Below are 12,976 nucleotides of genomic sequence, written 5' to 3' on the forward strand. Positions count from 1 at the left end.
ATTAGGGTGCACCACTCGGTCGAGAGCGCGTATTATTCCCGGGGTACAACCCCAGATCCCATCATATACCATTTTCACCTCGAAAATTATAGACAAAATTAGTGATGTTGTATTACACATCAGAAACCAAATTGTCACTAAATATATTCAGTTATAGGTTGAATCTACTTATCACCCTGAATGAATGATCAATCGAAGGGGAATAAGAACAAAACTGAAATTGCAGGAGGTCCAGCCTGAGGAAATGATCAGTGAACTAAAGAGGCCAACCACTATTTGATGGGCATAAACAAAGATTAATAGTATTTGGGATATGTTTGTTTTTTACCGATTATTTCTTGGGCACCCCTGTTCCGAAAACAGACCCCATTCTAGACCGGCAAACTTGACAATTAATCAAAAGGCAAGCAAATCTATACCCGATTCTAGACCAAATAGCTAAAAATTACGACCCCAAAGGCGATACATAATAAGTGCAATAAGTGACCCCCTCCGGAATTTTTTTAGCGTCGTGCCAGGCACCAGTGACTCAGTACTGACACGTGAGATTGCATCAGTTCATACATTTTTGGAGGGTAATTTTGATATTAACTGAAAGGAAATTACATCTACATATTCAACGTATCCATCCAGTTAATTTGTCTTCTGTTGACGTTGGTTTTATTGAACTTGTACAAATCACGTGACGATGTCGAAACACACATTGCAAAGCGGCCAGCAGTTTGATTTTCGCTGATAATGTTGCTGTTTTGGAGTCCGGAAAAATATATGGCAGTGACAGTAAGATCTCTCAAATCTGTTGTGAACATTTAATCAAATTATTATACATTTTAATTTATTGGTCAAAACATTTTAAATTTTGATTATTGTTATGGAAATGAACTCACACTCACACCTGTCAAAGTTGTGTTTCAGTCTTCCCCAAACCTCGGAAGAACGAACAACATTTAATCCATAACGGCAAACAGTATAACTCTACCCACAATGCACTACTACAGTGGGTATTGGACAATCTTTACAACTTTTATGTATGATAACATTGAAAAAAAACACTTTTTAAAAATCATTATAAACGAAAGTCAAGTTAAATGAGAACTGGCCGACGAGGGCGCTCTCCGCCAATATCAAGTGCTGGCTGATAACCAGCACACTTGTAATGTTACTCACCAGTATGTGTTCTAGCATTTACAGAACACGAACACGGTTACTGTTATAACACGATATCGCTTACAATAAAACAGTAATATCTATCTGCTCATTTAATTAGTGTCTTCAGAACCGGAAAACTGGTGGTTACACACAAATATTGATACATTGGTCAAACAATAATAGTCTAACAATGTCGGGAAATTATTCACGACTACTCAGGAAAATAACATTATCAACAATAGTTAACCAAAGTACAAATAGCCTTTCACTGTGACTGTTCAATTAATGTGACTTTAAAATATGGCCTAGCAAATATATTCTAATTAAACCAGAATACGTAGCCTCACATATACAAATTTACACGTTTATAATATCCCATCGGAAAGAACTCAGTTTGGTCAGTTTGGAGAATCACCGAGCGAAATATATGACCCGATTCTATCCAGAACTCATATTATAATCCACAAACACTCTCCGAATCGATCACACAGGACTGTAATGCTGAGTGAGTTCACTCGATTCAATTATATTTATCGGTGAAGTGTAGTGAAACAGTTTCTGAACTGTTCAACCTATATAAAGTGAACGGTAACTGTCGATCAAGGTCGCTACTTCAATGTTGCGGTAGGATGGCGTGCACAGTAAGAATCGGCTCGTTGAAACAGTGTCTTCCTGATCACTGGGTCTTTTCTAGGCGGAGAACGTTCACTGGCTTGTACGCGTGCTGCTTTACAGTCTCGTGCTCCCAAAATGGCGGTTTCTTTAGTTCTCATTCGGTAACTTGGACTTTTGGTCTTCCACGAGTTATAATCAATTTTTAACTCAAATCATGAGTCCTGGCGGATGTCAATACTATCGTTCGTCAGTCCGTGCTAATATTATGACGTACGTACACATTGCTCTTCCATTTGTTGTTTCTTACACATTGATAAAGTCAATCATGGATGTTGCATAACATATATGGGAAAGCGTGATAATGCATTACATAGGTACAACACTCATACAGAAATCATCCAGATATGCAGACACTACGTATTCTCTGTAATCAATCTAAATTAGTCTCAAATAATATAATTAAGAAAGAAAAACAATCTTGAGTGTAACATTCCAGGTGCGACTTGATCATAAACCGAACATGTTGGAAAAGGTATTCCTGAAAGCACTTTAAGGGGTAAACCAATATTATGCACTTTTCCCTCTCGCAATGTCTTAGGTGGTGATGTGGAAGTCCTCCTCCTAGTTGATCCTCTCTCTAACTTCAGTGTTTATCTCTGTGGCTAGCTATCAAAGCTCACCCCCCGCCATTAGACCATTTTCTGTTCACCTGGGTTATACGTGAAATTTTAGGTTTATTTCCGCATGTAATTTAAGGATGGTAAATTTCGATGAAATGAGGATATCTCAACGTAATATTGCCCTCTCAAAGATCGGCATTTTGATATTGAGCTATAAAGAAAGAAATTCCATTTCAAAATCAAGATTTTTTGCGGGAGACGTTCGACCCGTGTCTTTCCCACTTTACGCAAGATCCGTAGCGACGTATAAAAAATGCATTTGTTTACATGACTGACATTGAAACCCGTGCTGCGCGACGAATCACCGACTTTTAAATCATTGATTTTACAACGAAGAGAAGAGAATTAAGTACAAGGGTCTACATATATTCACGGTGTATCCACATTGACTATAATGGATGTCATGAGTGTTATACTTGGCTGTCATCGCCACTTTTTATATCTGCTTGAATAGAAAAACAAAACAAAACACGTCGTTACTTTACGCTCAACTTGCTAATGAAATGTAACCAAACCGGTCATCTGGTGCCTGCCCCCAGGGGACCAGTGGATCGACGTTAAATAGAAAATGCTCGGCCTTGACAGCATGTTTTCCCACTCAGTCAATCAATCAACTTAGTGTGTACATAATTTTCAACACGTTTCACACAGTAACGTACTGTATAAAACACATCTTTTTTAGCTAGCATGTCATTTTAACTGATTTAGCTAACCTGTAATTGCGCTAATATTCAAGATATCGCTAATTTAGAATAAAGTATATTCTCACAATGAGATTGTTGGCATTTTAGCTAAATTAAGATTCAGTTAATTCATGTATTGAGTCAAATTCGCTAAAATGGCATGTAGCTCTCACAACGTGTTTTAAAGTATTTAAAGTATGTATGGCGTGGCTGTGTATGATTGATACAAATACCCCCAAACCTGTCGTGGCATCTCAATGACAATTTTAGAAACTTTGTTATATTCGTCTTTGTGGATTTCGTGCTCCATACATCATGCCATTCGAATGATTTCCAATGCTTTGGGTTTTCATTGTGATTGTGCTCGGTTAATAGAGCAAGACAACGCTTTCAATGAAATTATGAGCGACATTCAGATCAAGTACCATATTTACATATATACGATACAATACGTTACAAGGTCACTATGTCCCTAGAGTTCATCTTCACCTACAGTGTAGTGTATTCTCTTTGTCATCAATTCACTTTCTAAGCTTCAAAGTAATAGTAGTTCAGCCATTATCAGTTTGTCATTTGGCGGTCTGTTTACAGTCCAAATATTGTCTTAAATAAACAACTTTTCATACGGTAGCAATTCTGTTACGTTTGTTAATAGCGGGTTCTTAAGTGGGTACGTGCAACATAGTTTGCAATTACTGAAGGTGTGGCGAACACAGTACACAAATACAAATGGTTAGCATAACCCGCTACGCCCACTTTGAATATGGAAGTATATAGCCTAGCTAGTTTACCAAATCGTTATTCTGTAGTGGGACGTGCACTCACCGCTGTTATTGGTTCAATAGATCAGTTCGAAGAGCACCTTGTTTGGCGTTTTCCAAATATTGAAGTGAAGAGAAAAACTAAGGTAAGCTTCTCCAAAAACATATAGCAGATAGTGAATGTCAGTTCTACCACGAAGTAAACCGATCAACTTCTGCTTTGTTCAAATGCGTAATATTTGTAATAACTCGAAGAGTTTTATGTTTTGTTTTTTCTGGTATTGTTACTCTACCCAGGGTTTCCCCGCCATTCACATCGCACCATTCCAGGTTGTTCAAGTTAGTATAATCCGTTGCTTCGGTGGCCATCGTATAAAATGTGCATAATTACTATGCATAAATAAAAATAAATATAATTTAACACCCCCTTTTTGATAAAGGTCAGATGTTCTTTTTGTGCTGTTAAAATGCAATTGATTTGTTTGGCACAGTTGGAATTTCAAAAAAAGCAAAGTCTTGCGCTGTCAAGACAATTTTTCTTTAAAAAAGTACCTTCTTTGCGGACATGCGAACTTTGAAAAATATACCACACGCCTAATCCCTTGACCAGCCAAGTGCCATGGTTATGAGGCGTGTAAGTATGTGGCAAGATAATATCGGACACACACCACCAATTAGTGCATGAAATATTCAAAACACGTATATACTCTACTAGTTATGCAATGTTTTAGCATGGCAGAGCTGAGGCTTTTTCTGGTACGTTCAGGCTGTACTGCCCGGCGTATATTTACACACTACGTGTGAAACTGACATGCTCTATTAGTAAACGAATGTTACTGTAGTTGGCATTCCGTTTCATTAGCAGCAATTTATGAGCGAGCGCTTCATGTAGTTTTGCACGACACACCCCATAAAATGATTCTCTTCCACAAAAACTATTTATATGTTTGTGCCCGCTTTAATTGATTCCTTTATGTAGAGTCTGGTTAAATTTTATATTTTTTCATTGTTGTCACCTAGAGGAGTGATTTGGGTATGTCTCGGCATGTGCATTTAGAACTGTATTTTTTTTTTTTTTTAAAAAGACTTCACTGGGAAGTCGAGTTGAAACCTTTTAATTCAAACCCGACGACAAGAACACGGGTGAGAAAGGCATAGATACGCATGTCTAAAATTCGACAGTCATTCAACTGGCTTAGAATATAAAACCGCCAAAATATATCAAGTATTGGGCACTGTTTGAAAATCACCATTCATTCACGCTCCTGCAATGAACCATGGTGCTTACACTGACCCGATATTTAATTCAATGTACCATAAATCACTGATCACTGACACGGAGGTTAAATCACTGAATCAAGTAGCAAACTAATGAATTGCCGATCTCTGGCTCGATGATCAATAACGGCAACGTACTTTTTAAGCCATAAAACAGTAATGTTTTCATATGGCAGATAGAAATGGTCTCTTTAAATCTGCCATTACTTCCATTTGACTGAACCCTGTTAGGGTATATGGTGGAATTTTGGCATGTCAGCTATATACACAATGAAATTAGCCACAGGGCGGTGAAAATAAATCCACACAATGGTGCTGTTTTTTTTAATGTGTTTTTCTGTCCGTCGTTATGATTGGAGGCGTTGGGTGGGGTGAATCTGATAACAACCGAAATAATGGCTGAGTTGAAAAGATGGAATAAACGCGTAAGTGAGTGGGGAATAACGAGGTCTAAACCGAGTTTCAAACGACATGGCAGAGCGGTTCATTCTAGCACTCGGTTTAAAACATTAAAAAAACAATATTTTTTTACACTGGAATGTGGGGAAACTTTTCCAAAATATTGATTTGAACAATATTTCAATAATTTTGAATTTCAGATTCACAATGAAACGAGAACTAATGTGTGTTGTTATTGTATGCTGTGTTATGGTCAACTCGTCGACAGAAACTGACTTCCGTAAAACTTTAATGAATATACTCAGTAGCCGACAATATAAACGTAAGTCAATACTTCTTATTCTTGGTGCTCGCCGTACATTCATTTCAACGTCATTGCCTATTTTCACGGTTCAGCTATTATCGAGTTATAAATACACATGGGCGTGACTACGTCATGTCAGCGTCAACGCTCCAAACTAAACAGCGGGGACGGGGAAGGCCAATATGTATTAGTTGTTTGTGTCGCCATTGAACAACTCAACATTACAAGGCAATTTTGAATGTTGCTATGCAACCCAATGTATGAGCTTTTACAATGAAAAGCTGATTTTGTTTTCAATTCAAATTCAAAAGTTTGGGACTTGTTGCAACACATGCGTGCACACCGGGATGTTACTGTGACGTCATGTCAATGTCAACGACCCAAACTACACAGTAGGGACGGGGAAACCACACAGTTCGTATGTATACGAACGCGCGTAATGCTAAGTGTGCAGTGGGGAGGTGCAGACACTTTGTTTCAAACCAGCGTGCTCATTAGAACACAGTAATTATAATCACACAGATGATAATATATTATTATTATTATTTTGTTTTATTTGTTAACAAACGGGGAGGTTAAAGCGGGGGAGTCGTCACCTGCGCATGCGTCAGATGGCCATAGCGTGTCATTGTTTAGAAACTTGCGTCTACCCATGAGCCTTTGCGTTTTTAGAGTGTGTTGTTATCGTCGCTTGGGACTCAATTCCCGCGCGTGCGCAGGTGACGACCCTCCCGCCTAATACATTTATGTCACATGTCAGATGTTAATATAATGTAATAAAATAATTTACATATATGTCTGGTTATTGATAGATGAGATAGCGGAAGTCGGCAGATCTAAGGAAGTCTTCAAAAGTAAGATTTTTTTTTTCTTGTTTTATATAAACGACAACCACTGTTGTAGGATGACTTCGACTTTACTGACTATCAGCCTTCTTGTTGATGTTGTACCAGTGAGTAAACGCACTGTACATTGAGTGTAATACATTATTTTATCCCAAATATGGCATAGCAGTTCAGTGTAACGAGTAGTGTATATATCACCATACTGTACAATAACAAACCTGGCTATCTGATTGTTTCATGCAAATAGATTGAACTTTTGACATCATGGCTGAGTATTACGAAATACGCCAATATCTTATGATGTTGATGGTTTAACACAATATTTTTTGTAATGAGGTGTTCGTATGCAAGGGATTTTTCCACCCAAAACGATGAACTCAGTCTAATTTAATGAAACCCCAACAGATCATTGGGCTGTGAAAGTTTGTTATTTTGTACCTGATTTATATGAATTCGAAAAACTCGTTTCTAAACTTGTCTCTTTATTCAGTTTCAAGTAGAATTCAAGATGGATGCCCACATAAATATTGGTTGATTAATCGTATTTATTTGATTATTACTTGTACGCCTGCTTAGTATTGTGTGCGCCAGCAGAGTCGAAACCGGCTCTTCTTCGTATTCTATTTGGCTGTCGACAGAGGGCGCTCACGTGCTAATTTACTAACTCGAGATTGATTTTGCTATGCATTATTTTGTTAGGATTTGGGTGTTACCGCCACCAGTGTCCGGAAGATGAGACTTGTCTGGAAAATCAACATGGCGATGGTTATTGTGTAAAAAGTGAGTTCATATGATGAATAAATTTTAATACTGAAAATAACACTTATTTATCACGTGACATTTTACATTCTCAATTTATTCTCTTTACAGCTGCAGTTATTCAAGGAAAAAATATAGATGAGTTTGAGAGTAAGTTTTTCTCACCTTTTTCAACATTGAATTTTTCGTAAACTATTCACATTACAACCAATGATGGCAATTAAAAAAAAAAAAAACTAAAAAAAAACTTTATAATTTTGCAATAAATTGTACTCCCGGCCAATGTAAGCTTGAAAAAGTTTCGGTCACTTGCTTATTTTTCGAGTAAATGATAGATAAATTTTAGTTAATATCAGCCATATTTTCTGTATTATTAATAGTTTATTTTATTTGACCGTAGAGTTTAAGTCATTGCAATAATAATACAAGACATTTGTACAAACTAAAACTTGTTCTGAAAAAAACTTAATCTGTCCATACTTCCCATACGATTTTGCTATAATGATTATCATTGTATTCTGTCTCCGTATTTTGTAATTTTGGAAATACCGTCTGGATAGTATATGTCACGTGCGCAATGAAAAGATAATCGAATAGTAATCAATATAAATGTGTGTTATTTGTTTGTAGATGATATACCGTTAGCCAGAAGACTCAAGGATCTTTTCAAAAGTAAGATTTGATTTTGTTTTTGGCGACATTGGTGACCAAGTGGTGCTTTAACTGTAGTGTACCTTTCTTGGTGAAAATGATCGAGGGTCGGTGTTGCTATGAATTTATTCTCACTAAAACTGTATAACTGACTGCTTCATTTGTAATGTTACAACCGTTTGTGCTTACTCGTTACATCACTGCGTCAGAGTCTGAAACGGCCCTTCTCCGTCCGTAATCAATATTTAGCTGCCAACAGAGGGCGCACCTCGCGCTGATTCTGCTATGAATTATTTTTTGATTCTGCTATGAATTATTTTGTTAGGATTTGGGTGTTATCGCCACCAGTGTCCGGAAGATGAGACTTGTCTTGAAAATCAACATGGCGATGGTTATTGTGTCAAAAGTAAGTTTATATAATGAATAACTTTTAATACTGAGAACAAAATGTATTTGTCACGTTACATTTCACATTTTCAATGTATTCTCTTTGCAGCTGTAGTTATTCAAGGAAAAAATATCGACGAGTTTGAGGGTAGGTTTTTTTCTCACTTTTTTCAGTAAATTTATTTACATTTCGACCAACTAATTTTGCAACTAATTGTTCTCCCAGTCTATGTAAGTTTTACGACACTGTAACAAAACGAAATGCAGTTCATATTCAATACCCTGGACCTGTTGCCCAATTATTATACAACTTTAAGCAATGAATATTGTCAATTATGACCAACTTTAAAAACACATGACTATTGTCCTATCGCAAAAGCATATTGATTACAGAAACACTCATATTGTCGACATTCTTTTAATTATCTACGCCTTGCCACAGACTTACATCGCCACTAGAGGGTACGACTACGAAATAATTATTAATCGTAGTAATGTATAATTTTACTTTTAATCTTCACAGAGGAGGAACTGAAAGAACTTCTTCGTGCCTTGGAAGATATTGAACAATGAGGACCATATATAACAACACGCGACGAAGCAATAACAAATATATAACAGGAGGGAATTTACACGTGTCTTATTAATATTCTCTTCATCCTCATTAAGAATATTTTCAAACCATCGAAATATTGTTTTATTATTACCATCTTATTTAGTATTATGGGAGAGTAATTCATAGAGAAATAAATCACGAAATGCGATTAAACGATGATCTCATGTGTAATTCTAAGACGAGACACACTTACAATATTCAAAACGTTGTTGTGTTTACGTCATCTTCGCCAGCCAGGGTGCATATATTCGGCCGTCGCCCCACCATTATACCATGGCAGATTTCGCACTATAAACCTGTATTTACTGCCGACGAAATTAAACACAGCGGCTCGTGTTCTGGTGTGTTTCCATGGTAAATATAACACGAAATCAAGCGTTTTGACGGGTATCCATAAAGTCGCATGTTTTTGTCAGTCAAGCATGCCGTGATGTAAGATGGTACAATTGATTGGTTTAAATTTGAAATTGTGCGAATTGTTGTTACAGGAACGCTGATTGTCGGATCCAGATCCTTGCCACGCCCAATCAAATCATTTAATTTAACTGAGCTTTTCCTAACATGATCACGCACGGGCTCATAGGAACGGCCATGGATGGTCGGCTTCAGCGAAAGCGTGCCAATCAGACGATGTGTTAACGGTGGTATAATATGTATATAAAATGTATAGTTAAATGCTATTTCTTTTAAAATTATCCTGGGCTATGTCCACTAACTGTCCACTATTCACAACAAATATGTTGTCGTGCCGGCAGATAAAACGTCTGGCATTACAATGCTTACATGTAAGAAACACTACTGTAACTTCCTCATAGGCGAGCTTGAACTTAATTCTGCGAAGGGAAACCTTGGATCTATGTTTACTTCGATGTGTAAATAAGAAGTTCTAAAAACACAAATTACTCCTGCTTGAAGAATATATAATTTCTTATTTGGACTGGATTCCAAAATACGTAAGAATTCATACAAACACATTTATAATGCAGGTTTTGACTAAATGACATATTTAATTAACCAATCTGTTGTATAGAAATACAAAAACATTGCTAACTCGATGACACATTTGCATTATATTATATTATAATTGCATTATATTTATCTGATTGCTAAAAAATATAAAACGGAAATGTCCAAATAGTACGCGAAGATAGAATACAAATAGAAGATAAATTGTAATTCCAAATTGGCAATGGTATTTGCCAAATGACAAAGTGATCAACAAAATGTGTGTATTGTATCACACATCAGGTTTATATCAAGCGATCGGATCGCTCATCCCGATGCATGATTTAAAAGTTACCTGTTTCAAGACTAAATATAATCTATCTCCTCAAAAACTCAGTTTGTTTATTATGTCCATAAAGTAACTGAAGTTTGTGTCCATATGGTAAAGGTATGTTGTCATAAGAAGGCATAATACAGTACATTAAGGATTAGTAGTTGCAGATGTGTAGGATGTTTGCGCCCTCTGAGTGCGTTCTAGTTATAACTGTTTTGCTTTTGAGTTACCTAATTCGATATTTATCTGATTTTACAGAGTAATATGAAGGGTATGACGTCTTAAGCTAGTATAGAGGTCCATGTTGATTTGTTGCGAGGAACAGTCAACATATTACACAGCAATTCATAATCCTGGGTCACCTGACCACTGACGGGACACTATGAAATAGACAAGCGTGAACCCGCATAATGTAGTGTTATGGCCCTGTCAGTGAATCAGTGGTCGAACTGATTGTAATGTGTTTATAGAACGCACAGTAAAAACAATTTTTAATATAACATTGTCCACCATGCTTCTGTACAAAAAGATGAAAAAGCAAAACTAGTTAATCCCAAGGAATTTGTAGAATACATTAGCCAAATTAAGTAAAGGGCTGAGACTGGTCATAGTGTTATTTATTGTTAGTACAAGTACATCTAGATTTTAAGCTTAAAACAAGCAAAGTACGATTCAGGTCGTTCGTAGGCATCCAACTTATAAAATAGAGGTAAAAATGTATAATTGTTTTGTATTCCAAAAAGCTAATAAATATTGAATGGGATACTGGTCATAATATTTTTTTATTTGTAAAAAAAATATCTGAAAAGGGCAACAATTTGGAACTATGTCCATAGGAATCCATGTTGAAGTATTAAAACATAAACAATAATTATTAACCATCAGAATGCTCTTAATATTTTGTGACAACGTGGAATACTAATCTTATAAATACACATGCATTGTTCAGCATAGATAACCGAAGGAAGTGTTGTTCACCATTAAATCCAATAGTTTTGTGAACAGCAGTATAAGATATTTAACTTAAGGCACATCATGTGCACTTTGTTTTTAACATCTGATATGGCCACTATGAATACTGAAATATAGGATATTCTAAAGACTTCATTGTGAAAACATGCTTCTCTTATCACAGTAATCTAACATGATGATAAGCAATAAATACTAAGAGTGTTGACAGAATGATAAAACAAGAGACTACTAAATAGTCTCACTTAGGCTTCTTTCATTAATTCCCTGGAAAGGTCTAGCGCACATATATTTGCTGATATCATGCTATATATTGACTGGTTCGCAACCACTCCAGTGATGGAAACACATTCACTTACGCACGTGGTCTAATTAATTATTTGCTGCATGTTAGTGCTTGGTAATATAACATCTTCCGCGTATCTGTCGTCATTGGTATCAGCGGTGCAGTCATGCTTTTCCGAGGAAACGTGATTTACTTTTGCAGTTTATGATTTTTTTAGTTAACTAATTTACTTGAACCAATCAACGCAGTGTTCTGGTCTGCTGAATCAATGTTGAGTAATTCCTCACTGTTGACATGTGATGTAAGCCTATTTGTATTATATGCAGCGAATATCGCGTCTCCATTGATTATAGGCGTCATGTCGTGAGCATGGCAGGATGGACAAAATCGGTATAACTATATTCCTATTTGTAACGCACTTCATATAGACATACGAAGTAAAACTAGCTTTGTATCGAATTTATAGTTTGGGTGAAATAAGGTTGAAGTGATACGCGTTATTTAGCATTGTATACACTGGCGGATCCAGCAACATGTATTGGGGGGGGGGTCCAAGCTTCGCTTAAAATATACGGAGCGTAAATCGCAGAGAAGCTATGCGTAATCCAGATGATATGAATCGTCATGCGTTTGAGGGGCATGGTCCCTGGCCACTGATTGTATACTATTTTCTTCTCCTGTGATGGTCGTGATTGGTTGCTAGGTCACACAAATAATTATGCATAGTAATACATAATTAATGTTAATTTAAAACAAATAACTAAACACTCCCAAACAAATAATGTATGACACTACGTCACGCCTGGTGGCAGTACCACAACACTCTTTGACACATTTGTAGCTAACTAAATGCATGGACGATGTGGAAACCAACGTAAGTTTTTTACTATTCTCAGGCACGGAGCTACGTCGCAGAACGTTCTATGTTGCACCATTGCACCATGTATTTCTATGAGCTCTGTGCGTTTTGTTGAGGAATGCCGGTCGAAAAGCCGATGGAACTCCTAAAGTCGAGAAAACATCACAAAATTCAACAACCAAATTTATATATGTTGGACATGAAGGGATAGTCTCGCTACTCTGACAAATCAAATATAACAAACACAATTTTGGAGGGTTTTTGCCTGTTGTTTCCATTGGTTGTGGTTGACAGGCGGTGAAAATGCCCGGATGTCCGCTCCCGAGAATAACGATAAATGGATTGTTGTTTTACATGATAAATACCTAAACCCATTTATGTGCACTATAAATCTTTTTGTAGAACAATTAAACACGCGAATCAAAAAAGCGCTAATGTCATTAAGAAAACAATCAT

The 12,976-nt window shown here is 36.6% G+C and overlaps 1 protein-coding gene across 1 annotated transcript; it reads left to right on the plus strand.

The window, feature by feature from the left end:
• The first annotated feature begins 3,921 nt into the window (after positions 1–3,921).
• LOC100369922 (uncharacterized) lies at positions 3,922–9,280 on the plus strand. The gene is made up of 9 exons (XM_002735925.2): positions 3,922–4,034; positions 5,766–5,887; positions 6,682–6,723; positions 7,414–7,494; positions 7,585–7,623; positions 8,104–8,145; positions 8,450–8,530; positions 8,621–8,659; positions 9,035–9,280. The coding sequence occupies exons 2-9, from the start codon at positions 5,773–5,775 to the stop codon at positions 9,082–9,084; spliced, it is 489 nt and encodes a 162-aa protein (XP_002735971.1). The 5' UTR covers positions 3,922–4,034; positions 5,766–5,772; the 3' UTR covers positions 9,085–9,280.
• Positions 9,281–12,976: the final 3,696 nt, after the last annotated feature.

Source organism: Saccoglossus kowalevskii, chromosome 16, assembly GCF_978046115.1.
Source record: "Saccoglossus kowalevskii chromosome 16, keSacKowa6.1, whole genome shotgun sequence".
Lineage (NCBI taxonomy): Eukaryota > Metazoa > Hemichordata > Enteropneusta > Harrimaniidae > Saccoglossus > Saccoglossus kowalevskii.

What these genes read in the sequence shown, in the direction of transcription:
- LOC100369922 (XM_002735925.2), top strand. Translation starts at nt 5,773, where the DNA reads ATGAAACGAGAACTAATGTGTGTTGTTATTGTATGCTGTGTTATGGTC. An exon ending in CAGTAGCCGACAATATAAAC is followed by an intron (nt 5,888 to 6,681) that starts GTAAGTCAATAC and finishes GGTTATTGATAG; the next exon opens with ATGAGATAGCGGAAGTCGGC. An exon ending in ACTCAAGGATCTTTTCAAAA is followed by an intron (nt 8,146 to 8,449) that starts GTAAGATTTGAT and finishes TTATTTTGTTAG; the next exon opens with GATTTGGGTGTTATCGCCAC.